The 20,122-nt window shown below is 43.2% G+C and overlaps 1 protein-coding gene across 1 annotated transcript in view; it reads left to right on the plus strand.

Moving 5' to 3' along the window:
- LYPD6 (LY6/PLAUR domain containing 6) overlaps positions 1 to 20,122 on the plus strand; it is a 60,836-nt gene that overhangs the window by 31,482 nt on the left and 9,232 nt on the right. Inside the window, exon 2 of the mRNA XM_056861501.1 lies at positions 14,504 to 14,693. Coding sequence (XP_056717479.1) covers positions 14,576 to 14,693 — 118 coding nt within the window. The 5' untranslated portion in view covers positions 14,504 to 14,575. The remainder of the gene's footprint in view (positions 1 to 14,503; positions 14,694 to 20,122) is intronic.

Raw genomic sequence — 20,122 nt, forward strand, 5'->3', positions numbered from 1 at the left:
CGAAACACTGCAATGGGGGTGAGCCCCAGTTGTGCAAGGGAGATTCAGCAATCTTTTTTGCTTTTTTCTGTGGCACTGTCCATCTTGCCACCAGAGTAGATCTAAATGCATAAACCAATTTTGGTGCACAAATCACCGTAGCTAGAATACCGTAAATCGCATGCATTAGATGGACAGTATAGACTTATTGGATGTGCCTGTTTAAACAGTTCCCAAATGCCCAATTCCTTTCTATGTGCAAAGTTGGGGGGAAACATTTTGTAAGTTCTTTTAGCGGTTTTCAGTTAGGGAATTGGGCCCTGAGAGAGAAAGGCTCCTTAGAAGCCAATACTAGAGACGACAGCTTCAAGGCTTGTGTTATATTTTTTTGAAACACGACTTGTAATTTATAGATAAAATTAAACTTTTCATTTATATATCTGGATTGCAAAAAAGTTTTTTTTTTTTTTTAAACGCTCAGGAATCCCTATGTAGATAGCACTGAAAATGTAAATAAAGTGCATATTCTGAAGGGCATTAGTAGCTTGTAAATTTTTGATACACACAGAATTGCACATTTGGGTATTTTTTAAAAAAAGATTTGGTTAGATTAGAAAGCATTTAGGAAGAGTGTATTCACATGGCACTCAAAATGTTTTAGGGTTTTAGATCAATGCACTCTGCTTGTAATTAGCAGCAAGAGGACTAGATGGTACACTTTTCAGAGTGTAATTAGTACACTAATTGCGTTTGACTGTTTGACCATGGTTACTTACTGTAATTGAGGTGGGATGGTGAACTTTTTCACCGGGTCTACTCTGGGTCTTAACTAATGACAATGTGATATAATGAAGTCTGCAGAGACGTCAAAACGGCTAGAATAAATTTGACCTTTCCCAAGCCTGGGAAGGGGGGGGGGGGTTTGCTGGAAAGATTTTTTTTTTTAAATGCTTGGAGGCATTGGGGAGGGGCTTTAAGCTGTTGTTAAGAATCTCAAATTGGCAGCCCTGGATGGTTGGAGGAAAGGATAAAGACCAAGAGAGAATTGAGGGAAAAGATCAACAATAAAGCAGAGATTTCACTAGCGGACTATGTAATGGATAGGATTATCTCAGTAGTGATGCGAGATTGAGGCTAGCATGAGTGTTGTACTGAGAGTAAAATTGGGCTACTGTTTAAACATCTGGAAAGGCTGCTTATTCAACTTAGTATCGGCTGTACCTTCTGCATCCTTTTCCTCACCCTTATCTGGCAGATAGGTCTTAGCTGTTATGGCTTTGCCTTTGCCATTTACCTTATCACCCTGTTTATTTCTGCCCAGTTCTTTTTTCCATTTCTCCGTACTGGTCCTTACTGTAGAGGAAACACAATGAAACTCTTCCTGTTACTGTTATATTTGGAAAAGTCTCAGTACTCTGAAACAGCACCGTGTGACCATTTCTTTGGAGCTTTGTCTCCTAGTGTTTTTTTTCCTCTCAGGTATTGCTTATATAAGAGTATAATGAGCGGTGAGGTGATGAGGAATGACAGGGTAAAGAAAATGACCATGCCCTGCATGAATTATGAGTTCTTCAGTGATTATTGCTTTCCACAAAAGGAAAGTGTTAGTGTACATCCTTCAAGAATGCATTTGTATTTCAATAATTCGTAGAGGCTCTACCCCTACATTTTTTGTGGTGTAGTTTTCACTGTCTGATTCCTAAACTGTACAAGGTGGGGGCTTGAGCCTTCTTAGTCTGCCCCCAGTTGTGGTGGACTCCTGAAGTGTGAATGGGAGTAGACTCAACAGATGCTGCATGCTTTGTGAGAACAGTTAATTGAGTCATCTGGGTAGTTTTTTCCAAGTTACCACAAAATTACTAAAAACAAGATTCATGGTGGATGATGAATACCTCTGGACACAGTTCATATTAAGTGGCTGCTGGGTTGCTGTTGCAGATGAATTGGGCTTCAGATTAATCCCTTGTAAATTCTAAAGGGAGATGAAAGTTGGAAGGAAACCAGCATCAACCCACTCCCTAACATTCTGCAGTATACCCCTAGCTGTATGATAATACACTGGTACCACAATATGTAAATGAATAAAATGAATGCATTAATAGCAATTGTGTGTGTGTGTGTGGGGGGGAGGTTGATGATCACTCTTTGCTAGGAAAGAAAGCCGTATAATTACAGTTGATTTAGGGTTAAAAGCAGGGGTGTCTGGTTCCCATTAAGGCTGGTAGGATGGCAAGTTCCTACACTCCTAATCTTCAAACTGTATATTAAGTGCCATCAAGTTGCTTCCGACTCATGCCGACCCTATGAATCAATGTCTTCCAAAACATCCTATCTTTAACAGCCTTGCTCAGGTCTTGCAAACTGAGGGCCATGGCTTCGTGCATAGAGTCAATCCATCTCTTGTTGGGTCTTCCTCTTTTTCTGCTGCCTTCAACTTTTCCTAGCATGATTGTCTTTTCCAGTGACTCTTGTCTTCTCATAATGTGACCAAAGTACAATAGTCTCAGTTTAGTCATTTTAGCTTCTAGGGTCAGTTCAGGCTTGATTTGATCTATAACTCACTTATTTGTCTTCAAACTATATAATAACAAACTACAGATTATCAGACTGCGCTTCTACGCACCGTTCATACTCTGTAAATATGCAGTTATTGCACTGACTGACCTAACCTTAACAAACCAACATAAATTGCTACATAGATTGGTTGAACAAAACCAGCAGCCAGAAGAAGCATCCAGTTCCACCAAATATCAAACCCATCCTGGATTACTACTTTCCACCTCTGCCAGAGAATATCTGCAACAAAAGTACTCTTGGCCAAGCAGAAAGGAGCTGCTCCATATGTGGGAAGCCAATGCTAGATTTTAAATAATATCTTTTAATGTTTTTTAAAATGTTCTAAGCTGCCTTGGGCATGTTCCTGGAGAGATGGCATAAATAATATTAAATAAATAAAGTGTGTACACTCAGGTGGCCTAGGCCAAACCATGCCCATCCACTGAGCACACTAACTCACTGGGCCAGTGTGAAGGCCTCTGTTGCCTTCCTAATTGGTTGGTAGAGTTCATAAGAATCCATTTATTTATTTACTATTGGTTTATTTGGAACATGCCGTTTTTTTCTTGACACTCAGAACTCAAAGCAGCTTACAAATTACAAAGTCATAGACCCTCTACAACAAGGATGCCAGACATAAGGCCCGAGGGCTGGATCCAACCCTTTGAGAGCTCTTATCTGACTCGTGAGCCAGCCAAGGCAGCCCCACACACCCCACTCTCAATCTGGGCTGGCGAGGCATGGACCAGCCCGACCAAGTGACATTTATGTCATATCCGCCCCTCATAACAATTGAGCTTGACACCCCTGCTTTAGAACAAAAGGATCCATGCTTAAAATCCAAACGCATCAAGACATCTGTTACTACAGACCTCGGATTAGTCCCCAGTCCTTTCTTGCTATCACTCAGATTTCAGTAGTTGCAAAAAGCTCTGCTGCAGCAGCTAATCTTTGGATATCAATCAGTCTTTATTTTATGGTCATTTGACCAAAAGTAGAACATCTAATCAAGAGCTACATTAATTGTAATAAAACAATATCAGACAATTGAAAAGTCCGCAAAATAAAATATATCAATAAAATCCCATTTCTAAAAAGGTAAGCAAACTAGCTTCTAAAACGTTTATCTATTCAAATTGTACCTATTTGTACATTATATCCTTTCGGGCCTTATAGATAGCAGCACAGAATTCGGCCACACATCTCGAAAATCTTTGGATAAAACACTGCGCCACAAAAAGCTGCTGAGACTACAATTAGACTAGCTGGCAATCTGCAGCCCAAAGCAGCAGCAGCTTCTCCCTTTCCTGCCCCAGTTCTTTATGCCTGCTCTAGGCAGTGGGTGAGGCTCTGCAGGTGGAATTAGGAGCGGGAAGTAGGAGCAGGCCAATGTTGGTGGAGTCTGTCAGTCCTTCCTTATTTTCCCCACCTCCCCAAGGACTCCTCTTGGAGGAATCTTCCCCAAGGATTACCATAAAAGGCCTTCACTTCTCCTGAGTCTGTATTGAACACTAACTAAAGAGGAAGCTGGCAGGCCACCACCTCCCTTGGACTTCAGCCAGGCAAGAGGAGGCTGGGGACAGCTGAGCCTCATGGGGCAGGGTGCCATTCTCTTTATTGGGTTGCCAACCTCCAGGTGGGGCCGAGAGATCTGGAATTACAACTGATCTCCAGATGACAGAGATCCATTCTCCTGTTGAAAATGGCTGCTTTGGAGAGTGGGTTCTATGGCATTAGGTCCCTCCCCTCCCCAACTCCTACCTTCCCCAGGCTCCACCCCCAATTCTCCAGGAATTTCGCAACCCAGAATTGGCAACCCTACTTAAAGGAACGCCTCCCCTAGTTAAATGTAAGGGTAATATTACAAGACTAAGAGAATACTGAAGCAAAAGGCAATACTTGCATAATCAAAAACGGTTGTATAGCTCAGTCCTCAGTCTGCTTCTTCTCTACCTGAGAGAATATCCACCTACATTTAAGAGCATCTGAAAGTTACATGAAAAATAATGTTTTGTTTTATTGAACGTTCAGAATTTCTTCTATTATATAGCTTCACCATCAATACATTTGTCATGTGTCATGTGGTGATAGCTTTATACAAGGGGCTCGCTCGTGTTTGTAAGCGAATGCACCGGCTGATTTGTTACAAGTACATGTTTGAGCCCTGTCGTAGCTTTTAAAAAGTGAAAAACCGCTTCAGGAGAAGGAAGTATATATTTGGAGAAATGTATGCAGGTAGTATTTAAACCTTTGTTTGCAAACAAGAAATCCAATTTAAAGTCACTTCTGCTGTGCACATAACTTTATCTTGTTTGGTTGCTTGGATAACACTGAAACCCTTTAGAAATGTGTTCAATAAAACAATCTATCTAAAACCACAGAAAAATGATACAGACTTGTCAAAACATACTTACTATGTGGCATTAAACTAGTCAAAATAGTGCAATATTCTCATTCAACATTTATTATGATCAAGAGAGCAGTCAAAATAGTGCAATATTATCTTGATACTGATTTTAGTTTTCAATATAATCATTTTTTCATATAGAAAATTGTACAGAACATATTCTGTGGTTCAAATACTTTGCCTGCAGTCTTCGTAGCAATCAAACATATTTTCAGACAAAAACCATTCAATCAAAAATCTACTTATTAAGTGCTCTAAATATCGGTTTCAAATTTAAAATGTAAAAAAAAAATTAGGCAGATTGAGGTAGACTTACTAATAGGAATATTTACTTCATTCCACAACAGATGCAGATTTATTCAAGCCAATGAGACCTGCCACTGAAAACCAATCAGCTGCAAGTGGTAAATCCATTAAATAAAATGTGTGCTAGTATAGTTTGGATAGTATATGAAGCTAACTAACTGGGGTAGAACCAACAGAATGTTGTGAGACGCTCACTCCTGTCAAACCCACCCAACCTTCAAGAGGATTAAGCGTCTCATTATTGCTCCTGCACATGGAAATATCCTTGCTACTGTTTGATTACCCCTCAGCCTTCTATTGTCTGCTGGGCTGGTGATGGCAAAGACAACATGTCACCATCTTAATCAGATCTGACAAATGAACAATTGTATCATTTCTTGGTGAATTTACTAGACGACTTCAGTAGCTCTGTTTTTGGAGCGAAAGGGCAGGGAGGAGCCAACCCTCTTGAACATTAGTGAGGATGTGTTGCTGCTTGCCAAGAAAGTGGGTAATGCTGAGAATTTCTAGTTAGCCTGGACTTCATGCCAGAGTGTCAGGAGTAGGTTATGTATTGCCGTTGTCTTTAAAATCACCAGGCTGTTGTGGATAGGGATTTTTTTTAATCCCACTTTTTCCAGATTTGGGTATAAAAAATATTGGTATTCCCAAATTCTGATACTGATATGGTATTCAAATTTTGGTTTTTTTTTTTTTTGGGGGGGGGAGCCAAATTTGTTGGGCCCATTATTCCCTATGGGGAAATTTCTGGTGTTTGGGGGTTGTTTTTGAAAGTACAGGCACCTAAATTGCAGCCAAGCTGCTAGTGCCTGTCCCCAAATTCAAATTTCAAGTAGAGTGGACCAACGGGTCCAATTCTATAGGTCCCTGAACATGATAGCCCCAGCCATGCTCCATTATTTCTTATGGAGGAAAACAAACAAACAAAAACCCTCCAAGCTACTTCCAGGCAAAAGCCATGCCAAGCAGCAATCAGTGGTCAAATCATGCCTCCCATAGAAGAACCAACACAAGAAGCCCAACAGAACCATTATGGAATCCAGTAATCCCAGTAGAACCACAAGCTGATATGCCAAGCCAAACAGAACCAAAATCAAACCAGAGAGTCTCTGCAGTGGAAACTTCCGGTGGGGGGGGGGGACTTTTGCAAGCCCAGCAGAACGAATGGTAGTGTACAGAATGCCCAGTAGAACTCAGGGGCACTCTGGCAGTGCAAGATCAGCAGGACCAATGTCAAACCAGAGAATCTCTTGAGTGGAAACGGAAGGGGGCACTTTTACCTGCCCAGCAGAACCCAGTGCCAGTGCAGCAGTGCAAGATCAACAAGACTAATGTGCATCCAAAGAATCACAGACAGCGGAACAAATCCAAGCCTTGGGGGGGGGGGTTTCAAGCCCAGCAGAACAAATGGCAATGTGCACAATGCCTACAGCAGTGGTTATCAGCCTTTTTTGCTCCATTCACCCCTTTCACCATTGTTCAGAATATAATTCCCCCCTTCCCAAGATAGTCTAACTCAAAAAAACAAGCTACAGTTTTACAGACTGTACATAATCTACAAGACATCACACTTTGCTGAATAGTGGTCCCAATTCCCTCCCTGGAACCCTAAAATTCCCCCCTGGGGAGGAATTCGCCCCCCCTTGTTGAGAACCCCTGGCCTAGAGGAACCCAGTGCCACTATGGCATTGCAAGCTTAACAGGACTAATGTCAAACCAGAGAAGAACAAATCCAAGCACTGAGCAGTGAGCAACACTATAAAAACTGTGTTTATGCAGGAATTGCATAAAATAGGCTAAGTTCATTGGTCAACAAACAGAAATACAATCTCAAAAAGAATTCTGAAAGATCCATCCCGTTGTTGTGATGAGACTCCTCTCTGGGATGAGCTAGGCTGAGCCCTCCCCCCTTAACCCAATCTGAAATTAAAATCCATTTTTAATGGGTGACACGAAGTCATAATGGACTGTGGAGCATAGGTGGCAGCTTATTTTGAGACAGGATAGAAACCAGGCCTCTGTCATTGTTTCCACCGTCCTCCTCTTGTGTTACATTGCTTCACAGAGCACCCTTATCCAAGAACTGGGTATGTATTCTTTGTTGTCCTGCTTTTGTGTTGTCCTGGCACCACACTGAAAAATATGCATTTTCTAGAAAGCCCTTTACAGCATTAAAATATGTTAATCCTATGGAGTGAAGAAGCATAACTCGTGCTTTGAAAAAAAAAATCTCTGCCCAGCCTTGCTTTGTGTTTTCTACTTCTGAAAAAAAATGATTACAAATATGAATTGCAAATACCACAGTTAGGCATGTAAATGAGTTTTCACTATAAGAGCAGCTGTGACTAAGACCCAGATGACTTGTCTGCTTAGGCTGTGGAAGTTAGTGGTAAATATCCACACAGTATGTTAGAATAGCTCTGCCTCGGGGCACTGGTAGTATATTCTCTGCTCTCCCTTAAGATTTGGAAGCTTATTTAATCTTTTTCTTTTTTTTGAGCAGCCTTTTCTGTATTTATATATTTGGGAGCGTTCTGCAACACAGCTGTCAAGAATAGCTTGGTGGCCGTGTTGCTAGGTTTGCTGCTCTTGTTTTACTGTGAGTTAACAGCCACGCCTCCAGTTCCCTCTTTAGACCCACTAACTGCAAGTATGCAGCATCTTAGTCTCATGACAAGAAGAAGGGGGAGGAGCCAGAGCTAGGACCTCAGGGGTGTCATGGCCAGGGCAGTGGGAAGCCAGCCAAGAAAGCTGGGGACAGGAACCAGAAGCCAGACGCTGGAAGCTATCTAGTACCCAAGACAAGTTCAAGTGCTAGAGCCATCTTTTGGTTTTCTGTCTTGTTGCTTTTCTCAGCTTTGCATGTAAAGACTGGCAGGAGCTGTGGCATCACTGCACTCCATGCATGCATGTTAGCAGCTGCTCTGTCCAAAGGAAAACAACAGAAAAAATTGCTGGCTGAATTGCTGGCTGAATTGCTGGCAACTCATGACCTACTTGAGGGCGTCATCTCATACGCTGAAGACTGCTTGGTTAGCAGAATTGCTGCCATCCCCCACCCTAGATAATGGCCAGAATGGGTGTTCATCAGCTGGGGCCACATCCTTTATAACCTGGAATAATGGCATTAGAATTTTTGCAGTGACATCCATAGTGACTGTTGTTCTTCTCGTCCTTTTGCTGAAACCATTTGATGTTTCCACGTGCATCAGTTTTCTTCCTATAAAGAATTTATTTTGTTTATTTCATTCATACCTCACCTTTCTCCCCAGCAGGGACCCCCAAACAGCCTACATCATTTTCCTCACCTCTATTTTATCCCCACAAGCAGTTAGATCAGGCTGAGAGTGCGTGCTGCCCTAAGGCCACTCAGCAAGCTTCCATACCAGAGTGAGGTCTCAAATTGGGGTCTCCAGCTCATAGTGTGACACTATACCAACTACGCTCATTCTGTGCTCTCTGTCTGTTTCATTACAGGTAGTGAATTGCTAGCCCGAAACCACTGGTGTTGTGTCTTTTTAATACCGTGTCCCTTTCATGCCTGAAGCTACTGCTACATCTTCAGCAGAAAGTGCAGAACATCGAGAGTCACTTCTAGTGATAAGACAAAACCATAATTTTCTAGTGCTAACCACTCCTTGCCTTCTGCAGCATGCTTCCATCAAACAAGACAAATCCAATCTTAAATTGCCTTTTAGCTGTTATGCTAATCAGTGCCCGAATAGTGCTGCACGGGTGGTTTTTCTAGTCTTGAATACTGAGGGCTTCACATTTTAGTCTGTGCCATTGATACACATTATATGTAGATTATGGACTGGAAGAGAATGTTCTTCCAATCATTGTTCTCTGGGTTTCATAAAACTGTTATTTAAAACCCTCATCTAAATTTGACTACTACTACCTCCTCGGGGTTTCAAGAATAAATACATTAGTGTGATGGTTGTATAAACCACACTGCTGTTATAACTCCTTCCAGTGCGTCTGCCTCATCCCCATCCCAATTTGCTTTCAGAGAGAAACAAGCAGTATTGGCTGCCCTACCCCAAATACTGAGAAAGACAGCCTTAGCATCTGTTCTTGACCTAACATCTGGGCTACCGCTTACCATCAATACTATGTGAGGATGCAGTCAACAGAGATAGGCTAGGATGGAACCGTAGTAGTTGGCTTAGAAGAAGAAGAGTTGGTTTTTATACTCTTCTTTTCTCTGCCGAAAGGAGTCTCAAAGCAGTTTACAATCGCCTCCCCCACCCACAAGACATCTTGTGAAGTAGGTGGGGCTTCGTGTCTAGGAGTGGGGAATCCAACCTTGCTCTCCAGATTAGAGTCCGCCACTCATGTGGAGGGACGGAGGATCAAACCTGATTCTCCAGATTAGAGTCCTCCTCTCTTAACCACTACACCATGCTAGAGGAAAAAGGGAACTGATGCAGAAGGGTGAGCTACTAAGGATAAGAGAAAGCAACTTACTGTTGCTGAGAAGGGAGAGGAAGAACAGGGAAGAACATAATTGCCCTCAGCAGAAAGGAAGCAGCTGGAGACTGGCTCGCTGGAAGAGCCAAGTTCCTCTACCAGAGATGATGAGAGAAACAGCTGGGAATCCTAGTGTTGGGCTGTCATGGCTCCAGAAGCAAGCCAGCCTTATCTGTACAGCAGACAACCAAGCTGTCTCTGAGGCTGATAACAAGGAATTGTCCTCAGTATCATTTGCTTTTTGTGATTTGCAGTCCATTATCTGGAACAAATCTAGGAGGCTGTTACTTCATTCAGACCAATTAGAACCTTGGGTTGTGGCTTTCGCTTCAGTATAGTTCAGTGGTCGGCAAACTCATTAGTCAGCAGAGCCAAATATCAACAGTACAACGATTGAGATTTCCTTTGAGAGCCAAATTTCTTAAACTTAAACTATATAGGTAGGTACACTGTTTATTAACTTAATAAACTTTAATTAAAGTTTAAAGTCTTAATTAAACTATAGGTACACTGAATAAAACTTGATATCATACTTAATAATGTGTGTGTGTGTGTGGGGGGGTGTCTTTCTCTCCCCCTCCCCAAAAAGGGCTCCTCCCCAAAGACAGCTGCATCTCCTTCTCCCCCCACCCTGCTACTCACCGCTTCCCACCCAGCCCAACGCGGCGTTAGGGGGATGCTCTCCAGAAGGGCGCTGAAGCAGTAGCCCCCCCCTGCAAGTTGGTCGGGTTTCAGATAAGGCCCCCCCTTTGGAACTCCTCGTCCGCCCCCCCCCACCCTCGGCCAACTCGGGCTGCCGAGAAAGGTGCGATGGAAAACACCCCCCCCCAGCCTCAAACGCTTCAAGATCAGGCCATTTATGCCTGGGAGGTTTTGCCTTGGATTCGCCGCTCTCTGGATGCACGTTTCCCCCCTCCGAATTCTCAAAACTCTCCATGGGGGGCTTATTGTTGAGTTTTGAGAATTTGGATGGGGAAAGTTTGCATCTAGAGAGTGGCCAATCCAAGGCGAAACCTCCCAGGCATAACACACATTGGGTGGAAGGGAGCCTCTGAGTTTCAGGCGGGGACTGTTGGGGGGGATTGTATGGAGAGGAGAGGCATCTACCCGGGGGGCGGCCCTGGGCAGGCCAGCCTCCCCACTCTTGGGGGCCGAGGGAGCAGGGCCCCTGGCAGGCCAGCCTCCCCACCCTTGGGGGCCGAGGAAGCCGGGCCCCTGGCAGGCCAGCCTCCCCACCCTTGGCGCTGGGCCTCTTGAGGAGGGAAGGGAAGAGGGTGGGGGTCCTCCCTCGGTCTGTTCTTGCAGCATTCGTCATGGCTGGGTGAAGACCCCCACCCCTGACAGGTGGCCTCTGAAGCCGGGCCTCTTTGGGCAGAGATTTAGCAGGGACCGGAAGGGAGTGAAGACAGCCAGAGCGGAGGGGGGCTCTGGGCACCTCTGGAGGGCACAGCTGTTGCCAGATGGCTCCGGGAGGGGGGGCTGCCAAGAAGGGGCCTCTCTCCGCACTGCTGGCTAGCTTCGCCCCCTGCGCGTGCCCACAGAGAGGGCTCCGCGTGCCGGTGTCGGCACACGTGCCATAGGTTCGCCAACATGGCCTTAAGACATAGAAGGTGCCTGAAGAGGTGAGGATTCTGTAGACCAGGGAGGGCAGAATAGCCGTGGTGATAGCTAGACCCCAGCAGCCTGCCTACAGCTAGTCTCAAGAGAGTCCACAAAGGGAGCTGCTATATTGGAGTGCAGGGAACAGGATATTCCCCTTCCCCTGAGAACGCAGGCAGAAAAGCCTCTGAATATTGTAAGTTTGCAATTAACAAGGACAGTCCTTCAGGTTTACATTATTCTTATCAAGTTGCTGTTACATATTAAAGAATACTGGGGGTTTTTTTTTATCTGAAAGGAAAAGTTATTTTTTACTTGGCAAGCAAGCGCCTAAGGCCTAACTACATTTACCAACCCCAAGATCCTGACAGTTCATATGGAGGATGCAATTTCACTTGAAGAAGCCCTTAGTCTCATTGAGTCCCATGCTATGCTGCAGTCCTGCAGTCAAAGCTCTACTCACTACCTAAATTCAATCCCAACGGAAGTCAGTTTCAGGTAGCCGGCTCAAGGTTGACTCAGCCTTCCATCCTTCCGAGGTCGGCAAAACGAGTATCCAGATTGCTGGGGGTAAAGTTTAGATGACCGGGGAAGGCAATGGCAAACCACCCTGTGAACATAATCTGTCTAGTAAACGTTGTGATGTGGCGTCACCCCATGGGTCAGTAATAACCCGGTCTTCCTTTTTAGTCTCATTGAAGTGGGAGGAATTTGCTAATCTGATCCTGTTCTTTGGTACGCAGTAGCAGTAAGCGGTAGCCCACCTGGTTGAGTCTTAGCTGGGCTGTAAATCAGATTGTCATATAAACTGAACGTGAGAACATATTAAATAGGTCTTATGTTTTGGGGTGAGACTATAATGAGGAAATGTGTATACGTTATAATTTTCATAGTATGCATTCATTCAAATTGAATATGCAAGAGGCTATGGATGAAAGAAAGAGAATAAAAACTTTAAATGACCCCAGGAAAGAACAGCTTTACGATAGTGGATCCACACTAAAGATGTAATAATGAATGGCTTGCTTTGAAAATTGTTGGCAGAATCTACACGGATATGACTTCATTGTGTTGAATGCATATATGAGGAGTGAGTAGTGCAGGGATTTGTAGTATTGAAGGAATCTGTAGTATTGAAATGAGTGTTCAAGGATTATAGTTTTAGGCCAACCACTTATTTTCATTGCCTTATTGCAGTTGTTACATACAGGTCTGCCTTAGGGGGTGGATGGGGAAGGAAATGAGGCCAATGTAAAATTTATACTGGGCTATTCATGTGCAAGGCTCTTCTGCTGTTTTGTTTCTTTTAAAGAATGTATGTTCATATATTTTGACCACATTTTCTGTGAAAATTCTACTATGTTCTGCTGAATAATGCAACTCTAGACTACTTCTGAATGTTCCTTCTTCTTTATATCTCCTTGCTTTCAATGTGCCACTTGCTAAGGATGACTGGAGGGTCACCCTTGCATCCTTTCAGGAGAATGAATGAGGATAGCAAGACACTGCAAAGTCTGTTAGACACTTGGGAGCAGGCAGTTTTAAATGCCAATCACTTCACAGGACAATATCTGTCCCATTATGGCTGCAGACAATCCTTGTTGAACAAGATTTTTTTTTTAAACAAGTAGACCAGCCATTGGTTATTACTTGTCATTCACCTTCAAACAATGGGTCCCTCTTTTTAAAGTACTTCTAATTGTTCATGGGAAGGGAGGAGCACTTGTTTGTCTGAATTTGAAGGGCTTCTTTTGTCCTGCTAAATTCCTCATGTGTGTGAATACATGATTGCAGAGAGACAGGGCTGTACATGGGCAGGGCTGTACATGTGATGAGTCAGCTGCTACATAAATACATGTACATGATTGTGTGGAAGAAACTACATGGGACCTCATGTGGACAACATGAAAAGATCCACCGATCCAGTGATATCGGTTTGTCAAGTTTTCACCAGGATGAGCCTCTTTGGCGAATGATTTTGGCAGCTTCAGAAGAAGCCATTGTCTTCATTTTCCCTGACCATTGAACATAAACGAGGCCAAAATGTCACCAATATAGAGCGACAAGCTGGGGATCAATCTGGATCACTTACGGGACTGACACAGAAGGCAATACGGTTTTGATTGTCTAGCAATGGACACTGAGGCCATTCATTACTTAAACTACAGGCACTGCTTCTGTCATTTTGGGTTTTTTTAAAACTCCCAATGCATTTTTTTAAATTTCAGATTTTCTGCAAACCTGGAGTTTTTTCAGGTTTGTAGAAAGATCTTGCCCTGACCTGGATGGTCCAGGCTAGCATGATCTTGGAAGCTAAGCAGGGTCGGCCCTGGTTAGTATTTGGATTGAAGATCACCAAGGAAGCCCAGGATCGCTGTGTTGAGTCAGGCAATGGCAAACCATCTCTGAATGTCCCTTGCTTTGAAAGCTTCACAGGGTCGCCATAAGTCAGCTGCCACTTAATGGGACTTTCCACCCCAGAAAGATCTTGTCTGTTCATGGGTTCAGTCTCTGGATTTAAGTATCCATAGATCTGGCAATGTTAAGAATGAGCTATATTGGTAATGTACCTTCTGTATTATGCTGTAACCCTTTTCAGAGAACATATGTAGGGTTAAAAGAATATGTATAGAAAGAGTAGGAACAAGTGAACGGGTCCCATCCTTCATTTGCATGTGATCACCAGAATGTGAGCATGGCTCCATCCAAAAGGGAAGTTGGCTTTTTCAAATGTCCCTCATCATGCACACTTTGTGCATGCTGTGATCATATTCCAGCAGTTGTGCATTGCTGGTGGCAGGGCCAATACGCTACTTCCTGCTCCCCCTTCAATTTGTGTTGCCACCCAGGATAGCTCATACATCAATTGGAAACCTGCTAATGGTGGCCTCTCAGTGCATGTACGTGTGTAAAATAGACATGCATAATCATAACATGCCTTGACATTTGTGTATCTTCATAGTGATCCCTGTGATTTGGCAATCAAGTATGGAAAAACAAGTTATGGCAGAGATGCTAAATCCCTTGGGCAATGGCATAGTTACTGTTCTTCATCAGGAAAGTACATTTGGGTTTCACCTTTCCTTGCACAGCTCAGACATTCAAGGAGTATACAAGTACAATACCTGGCTATTAGATTTAACTCACTTGTTTTTCTCTTTTTTCCCAACTTGTGCATTCTAGGTGCATTTTCCTTCTGGAGACGAGGAGAACCTACTCCCAAGAAATCCGCATGTTTGAGGCTTCCCCTCTGCCATGGAATCTTGGCCCCTGTTGGCCTGGGTCTCCCTTCTTAGTCTGCTTGTCAGCCACATGAAAGTAATTCAAGCCCGAGACTTTACAGTGAAAGACATTGTCTACCTTCATCCTTCAAGTAAGACTCATGGAGCCGCTTAATATTAATGTCCCTGTGCAATGTCATGTCCCTGTGCAAAGACTATGAATGGGGGAGACCAGATAACATTCAAAGTGCAGAAACAGCAAATAGGCTAGATGGCTTTCTAAAATGAGAAGGTTTTGTGTAATTGGAAGACCTGTGCAGTGGGGGCAGCCAGTGCCCTCATAGAATCATAGAGTTGTAAGGGGCCATACAGGCCATTTAGCCCAACCCCCTGCTTAATGCAGGATAAGCCTAGAGCATCCCTGACAAGTGCTTGTCCAGCCTCTGCTTAAAGGCTGCCAGTGAGGGGGAGCTTGCCACCTCCCTAGGTAGCTGATTCCACTGTCGAACAACTCTTACTTTAAAAACCTTTTCCCTAATATCCAGCAGGTACCTTTCCGCCTGCAATTTAAACCCATTATTGCGAGTCCTATCCTCTGCTGCCAATAGGAACAGTTCCCTGCCCTCCTCTAAGTGACATCCCTTCAAATACTTAAAGAGAGCATTCATATCCCCCCTCAACCTCCTCTTCTCCAGACTAAACATTCCCAACTCCCTCAGCCTTTTACTCCAAGCCTGCAAATCTTCAAAGCTGTTCACTTGGCACTGTACATAAACAACTGAAGAACTTTTCAGCGTCAAGCATGATAGATAGCTCAGTGGAACCTTCAGAGACAGCATACCTGTTTCATTCACCACCAGCATGTGTGTGCTGCTTGTTGGCTGCTATAGCCTCGTTAGACAGATGGATGAATAAAGACCTCTTTCTTTAAAAATCCTTCTGGAAACGAGACACATATTGGAGACTAAACAAGACATAGTAGAAGAGTGGGGTGTTTTATACTGCTGAATGTGTCCTTCTTGCTCCCTCCAAATAAAGTAGACCACAACAACCCCAAAGCACTTCTGGAAAGATGGTATGGGGTGCTAATAGTGGCAAGTTAATAGATCATGGAAATGCTGGTTTAGGGCTAAGCCTCTTTCCTTATTCTATCAAGAATCCTTCTGCAAGAAAGATGTGATAGGAAATCTGCACATCTAATACCAGTCTCTTGCCTGTGGATGATGTTTTTTTTTTAATCCTTCTGATTTACTTTTTTCCCCTTCATCCTTGATTATGCTTTACCTAATTACAGGTAAACTCCTTGACCACAAACAAATCAAGAAATCCGTATTTTAAAAGAAGGCACAATTGGGTTGCACAAGAGCACATTTATGCAGTTCCTTTCAATATTCTTAGTACCCCTCCACAAATAAAAGAAGAAGAAACAACAACAACAACCTGGGAGGAAGAAATCACGAACCTTATTCATGCCTTCACTTCCAAGGCAGTTGTCCCAAAGAATGCGGCTGCAGAGTAAGCTTGTAAGGAGACACTCAAAGTGGACCACAGATGGATGCAAGAAAGTGCCCTTTGCTGTAAACATGGGGCTTTTGATCTTTTGCTTCTCTCCCCATATTCTCTCTTTCTCTTTCCCCCCAACTTCTACAGTGATTCCTTGAAGTGTCCTATATGAGATGTAACATGCACATTTGAGACAGGCTTTCATCTACACAGTATTCAGGTGATTTTAAAATGTGGCTAACAAGTGTTGCTACTTCTGAATTTCTGAAAACAAAGATTCAATGAAGAGAACCTTTCTACAGGTTTCTTATAGTGGATGACTGTTGACCGAGAGGGTTAATGGCCAGATATAGTTACAGGCGATTTCTGGGCACTGGGCAGTTTCTAGTTTCTTCTAGAATTGCCCTCTTGAAGAACTCGGCCTAGTGCCCTGAACCACAGTACATCAGACACTAACTTCTCTGATCATGTGCCAACAGGGTGTCTCTCTCAACTGTGGCAGCAACTCTTGAAAACTATAATATTTTTTTCTTTAAAAAGGAGAAACAATAAAGTTCTCAGCACCTTGGGTGCATTGACAGTCTCCCTCGGGTTTCTTTTTCTGTTCTTTTTGATTGAAGTGTTCACACACAGTTAAACAGTCGCTCTACTTCATATGAGCATCTGTCTCATCTCTGGATATTGGAGCAGTCCCCTTTTGCCTTTAGAATGGAGTTAAATTTTGCTCAGTCTAACATACAGTTGTCATAACACAAAGGGCCTGGATGCAGGAAGATGTGGAAGATGTGCTGTTCTCTGAAGGGTGTGTGTCTGTGTAAAATATATAGAATCATAGAGTTGGAAGGGACCACCAGGGTCATCAAGTCCAACCCCCTGCACAATGCAGGACATTCACAACTACCTCCCCCCCACACACCCCTAGTGACCAGAAGATGGCTAAGATGCCCTCCCTCTCATCATCTGCCTAAGGTCACAGAATCAGCATTGCTTACAGATGGCCATCTAACCTCTTCTTTAAAACCTCCATGGAAGGAGAGCTTACCACCTCCCGAGGAAGCCTGTTCCACTGAGGAACCGCTCTAACTGTTAGAAAATTCTTCCCAATGTCTAGACGGAAACTCTTTTGATTTAATTTCAACCTGTTGGTTCTGGTCCAGTCTTCTTGGGCAACAGAAAACAACTCAGCACCATCCTCTATATGATAGCCCCTCAAATACTTGAACATGGTTATCATATCCCCTCTCAGTCTTCTCCTCTTCCGGCTAAACATACCCAGCTACTTCAACCTTTCCTCATAGGACTTGGGCTCCAGACCCCTCACCATCTTTGTTGCCCTCCTCTGGACACGTTCAGTATATAGTTTATCTAAACATAACACTAGCGTTTTCATGTGTGCCATCGAGAAGAAAAGGCCTCCACTTTAATTCACATACACATTACAGTTATATGCAATAATGAACCTTTTGTATATAACCTTTTTAGGGGCGTTGTCTTGCATTCAGGGTCATCTTACTTTTGGGTTTATGTGATAATCCATTTTGACGATTACTGACAAAGTTTGATGCAGCTGTCTTTGTTGAAGATTTTGTGTGGCTGGAATGTAGTTGTCATGACAGTAACTTGTTTTATACTAAGCTAACTTGGAAATACATTGTGAGCTGAGGGTGCCACGGCTGTCTTAAATAATATAGTGCTCTTCTGGAGAACTCAAAGCACTTCACACCTATAACAAAGCTCTGTAATATAGGCCAGTTTTGCTGTGTATTACAGATGCTGAAGCTTAATGTGTTGCCTGAAGTCATCCAGCAGGTTTAATGCTGATCTGAGGTTTGAACCAGGAGTCTTCAGTTCATACTCTTAGGGCCAAACCGGATGAGACACTGGAAGATCCACAATCCAGATCTCCAATACATTTTCCCTTGGTAAATTGGGGGGAGGGGAAGAGTTGAACACCCTAATACTATGGTCCTGATCTGAATTGGGTTTTTTTCATGGCTGCTGGTCACTAATGAAAAATGCATTGGAGAGCTGATCATGATTTTTCTAACAGTCTGTTGGGTTTGACCCTTATTTATGTTGTGCCATATTATGCTGATTCTCTAGCTGCAGGACATTATTTTGTGAGCTGACAAAATATATGTATGTAACTGTTTGATAGTCTGCTTTTTAACTCTGTTTCAAAAACTAAAATTTGACCCCAAATTGGCCTGTGAACAATCATGACATATGGACTTAGGAACCAGCCTTTTATGTTGCTTGTTTCCAACATATTTTTATATGTGTCTGCAGTTACAGGATTTTCGGCATTCCAGCTTGGACCAAGACCAGTGGCTCAAAATCACTGTTGCCCATCCCTGGCATAATTGATTGCAAAAACATAAAACTAGGGATAAAAAGCATGTTTGATCCACGAATTTAAAAAAAACCTCTCATTGTCTACTAGTGAAGATGTTGGCTTGGATCCTAGGGAAGATTTCTACATGCATAGTACAGAATCATTGAGCTGTAGTGGTTAGAGTGCCAGACTAAGATCTGGGAGACCTAGGTTCAATTTACCAATCTGTTGTGGAAGATTGCTGGGTGACCTTGGGTGACACACTCTTAGCCTAACCTACCTCACAGAACTGTTGTGAGGATAAAATTGAGGCAAGGAGAAGGATGCACACTGCTTTGAGTCCCCGTTGGGGAGAAAAGTGGGGCATAAATGAAGTAAATCAAATAAACAAACAATCTTAATGGAAGCACTAAAATTATTCCATCGCATCCCTACTTTCTTTTCTTGTGTGCCCAAGGTATAGCACAAGCTATTTCTTCTGATAATTTTAAAAACATACTGAATAAAATCATGCAAACCATACATTTCATTGCTCTACATGCACACTATAATAATGTGTTTTGCTCTAGCCCTTTTGCAAGCAGAACTGCACTGAACACATTTTGCTTTCTGCTTATGAATAGCTGGATCCCAAATGCTGGTGAGCTGACAAAGGGAAAGGAGGCAAGAGTTCTGTTGGGCCAGACACAATAGGAACAAGCTGGGTCCCAACAGTAATGCCAATATCTCAGGGCTTTGCCCCAGACCTTTGGGAAGGAGAACCACCCCTGGGTGCCAAGAAAGACAGTCTAGTGTGCCGCAGTTCAGCATGTGTGGGTGGGTGGGTGTCTCTCCTCGCAGTGGGGCATGCACATCATCCCTATGTGCCAATTCAAAATTCACCATCTCCAAACAGTCTTGTGTCTTTGTGCAGAAGGAAAGCAGGATGATTGAGAATAAGGTTAGCATCCAGTGGCATCTTAGAGACTAACAAGATTTCCAGGGTATAAGCTTTTGAGGGCCAAAGCTGCCTTTGTCAGATGCAAGTCTGGTACAAGGATGATTGAAAGAACTAAATATTATAGAGGTACATCAGGGAAGAGGAAGGCTGGAAAAAATGGCTTCCAAGTAACTTGGTATTAGTACTGTATTCTTAGCATCCACATCATATTTGTAAGTGAATATCTAGGCGTCGGGTTATTTACCCCCCAGCCTTGACAGAAGACAAAAAGGTGTCACTGCTTTTGACTTTTGAAAGATACAGTTCTCAATCTCATTGCGTAGATCTGAACTGAAAGAATGTACCAAGGCACCTCAGGGGCTGGAAAAAGGGAGAGAGTTTTGTATGATGTATGATACTAATGTAGGCTGCTTGCCAATGTACAATCACTATAGTAGCTTTTCATCTTTCCCAAGACAGCTTCTAGGGAATATTGGTAGTCACAATTATGCTTTAAGGGCTTTCCAAAAAAGGTGTATGCTGGCTAGTACCTATATAATCTGCCGTGTTCCTGGAAAGCAGACATTAATATTAAGAATGACATTGACTGAAATGCTGATTTGCAAAATGTGCTTATGTTCCTCTAAAAACATAGTTCAGCTCTGGACAAAAATTTCTTTAATACATGCCAGTCCTCATGTCTCTGTTCCCTGCTGCAAATATGAAATGTTGCCTTGTCTTTTGAATGCTATTTGTAGTGAAAGCTTTTTGAACCAGCAGTTGGTTAACCAGCATGCTGGCTTGAATGCCTTGGGTGGGTGCAG

Source organism: Euleptes europaea, chromosome 15, assembly GCF_029931775.1.
Source record: "Euleptes europaea isolate rEulEur1 chromosome 15, rEulEur1.hap1, whole genome shotgun sequence".
NCBI lineage: Eukaryota > Metazoa > Chordata > Lepidosauria > Squamata > Sphaerodactylidae > Euleptes > Euleptes europaea.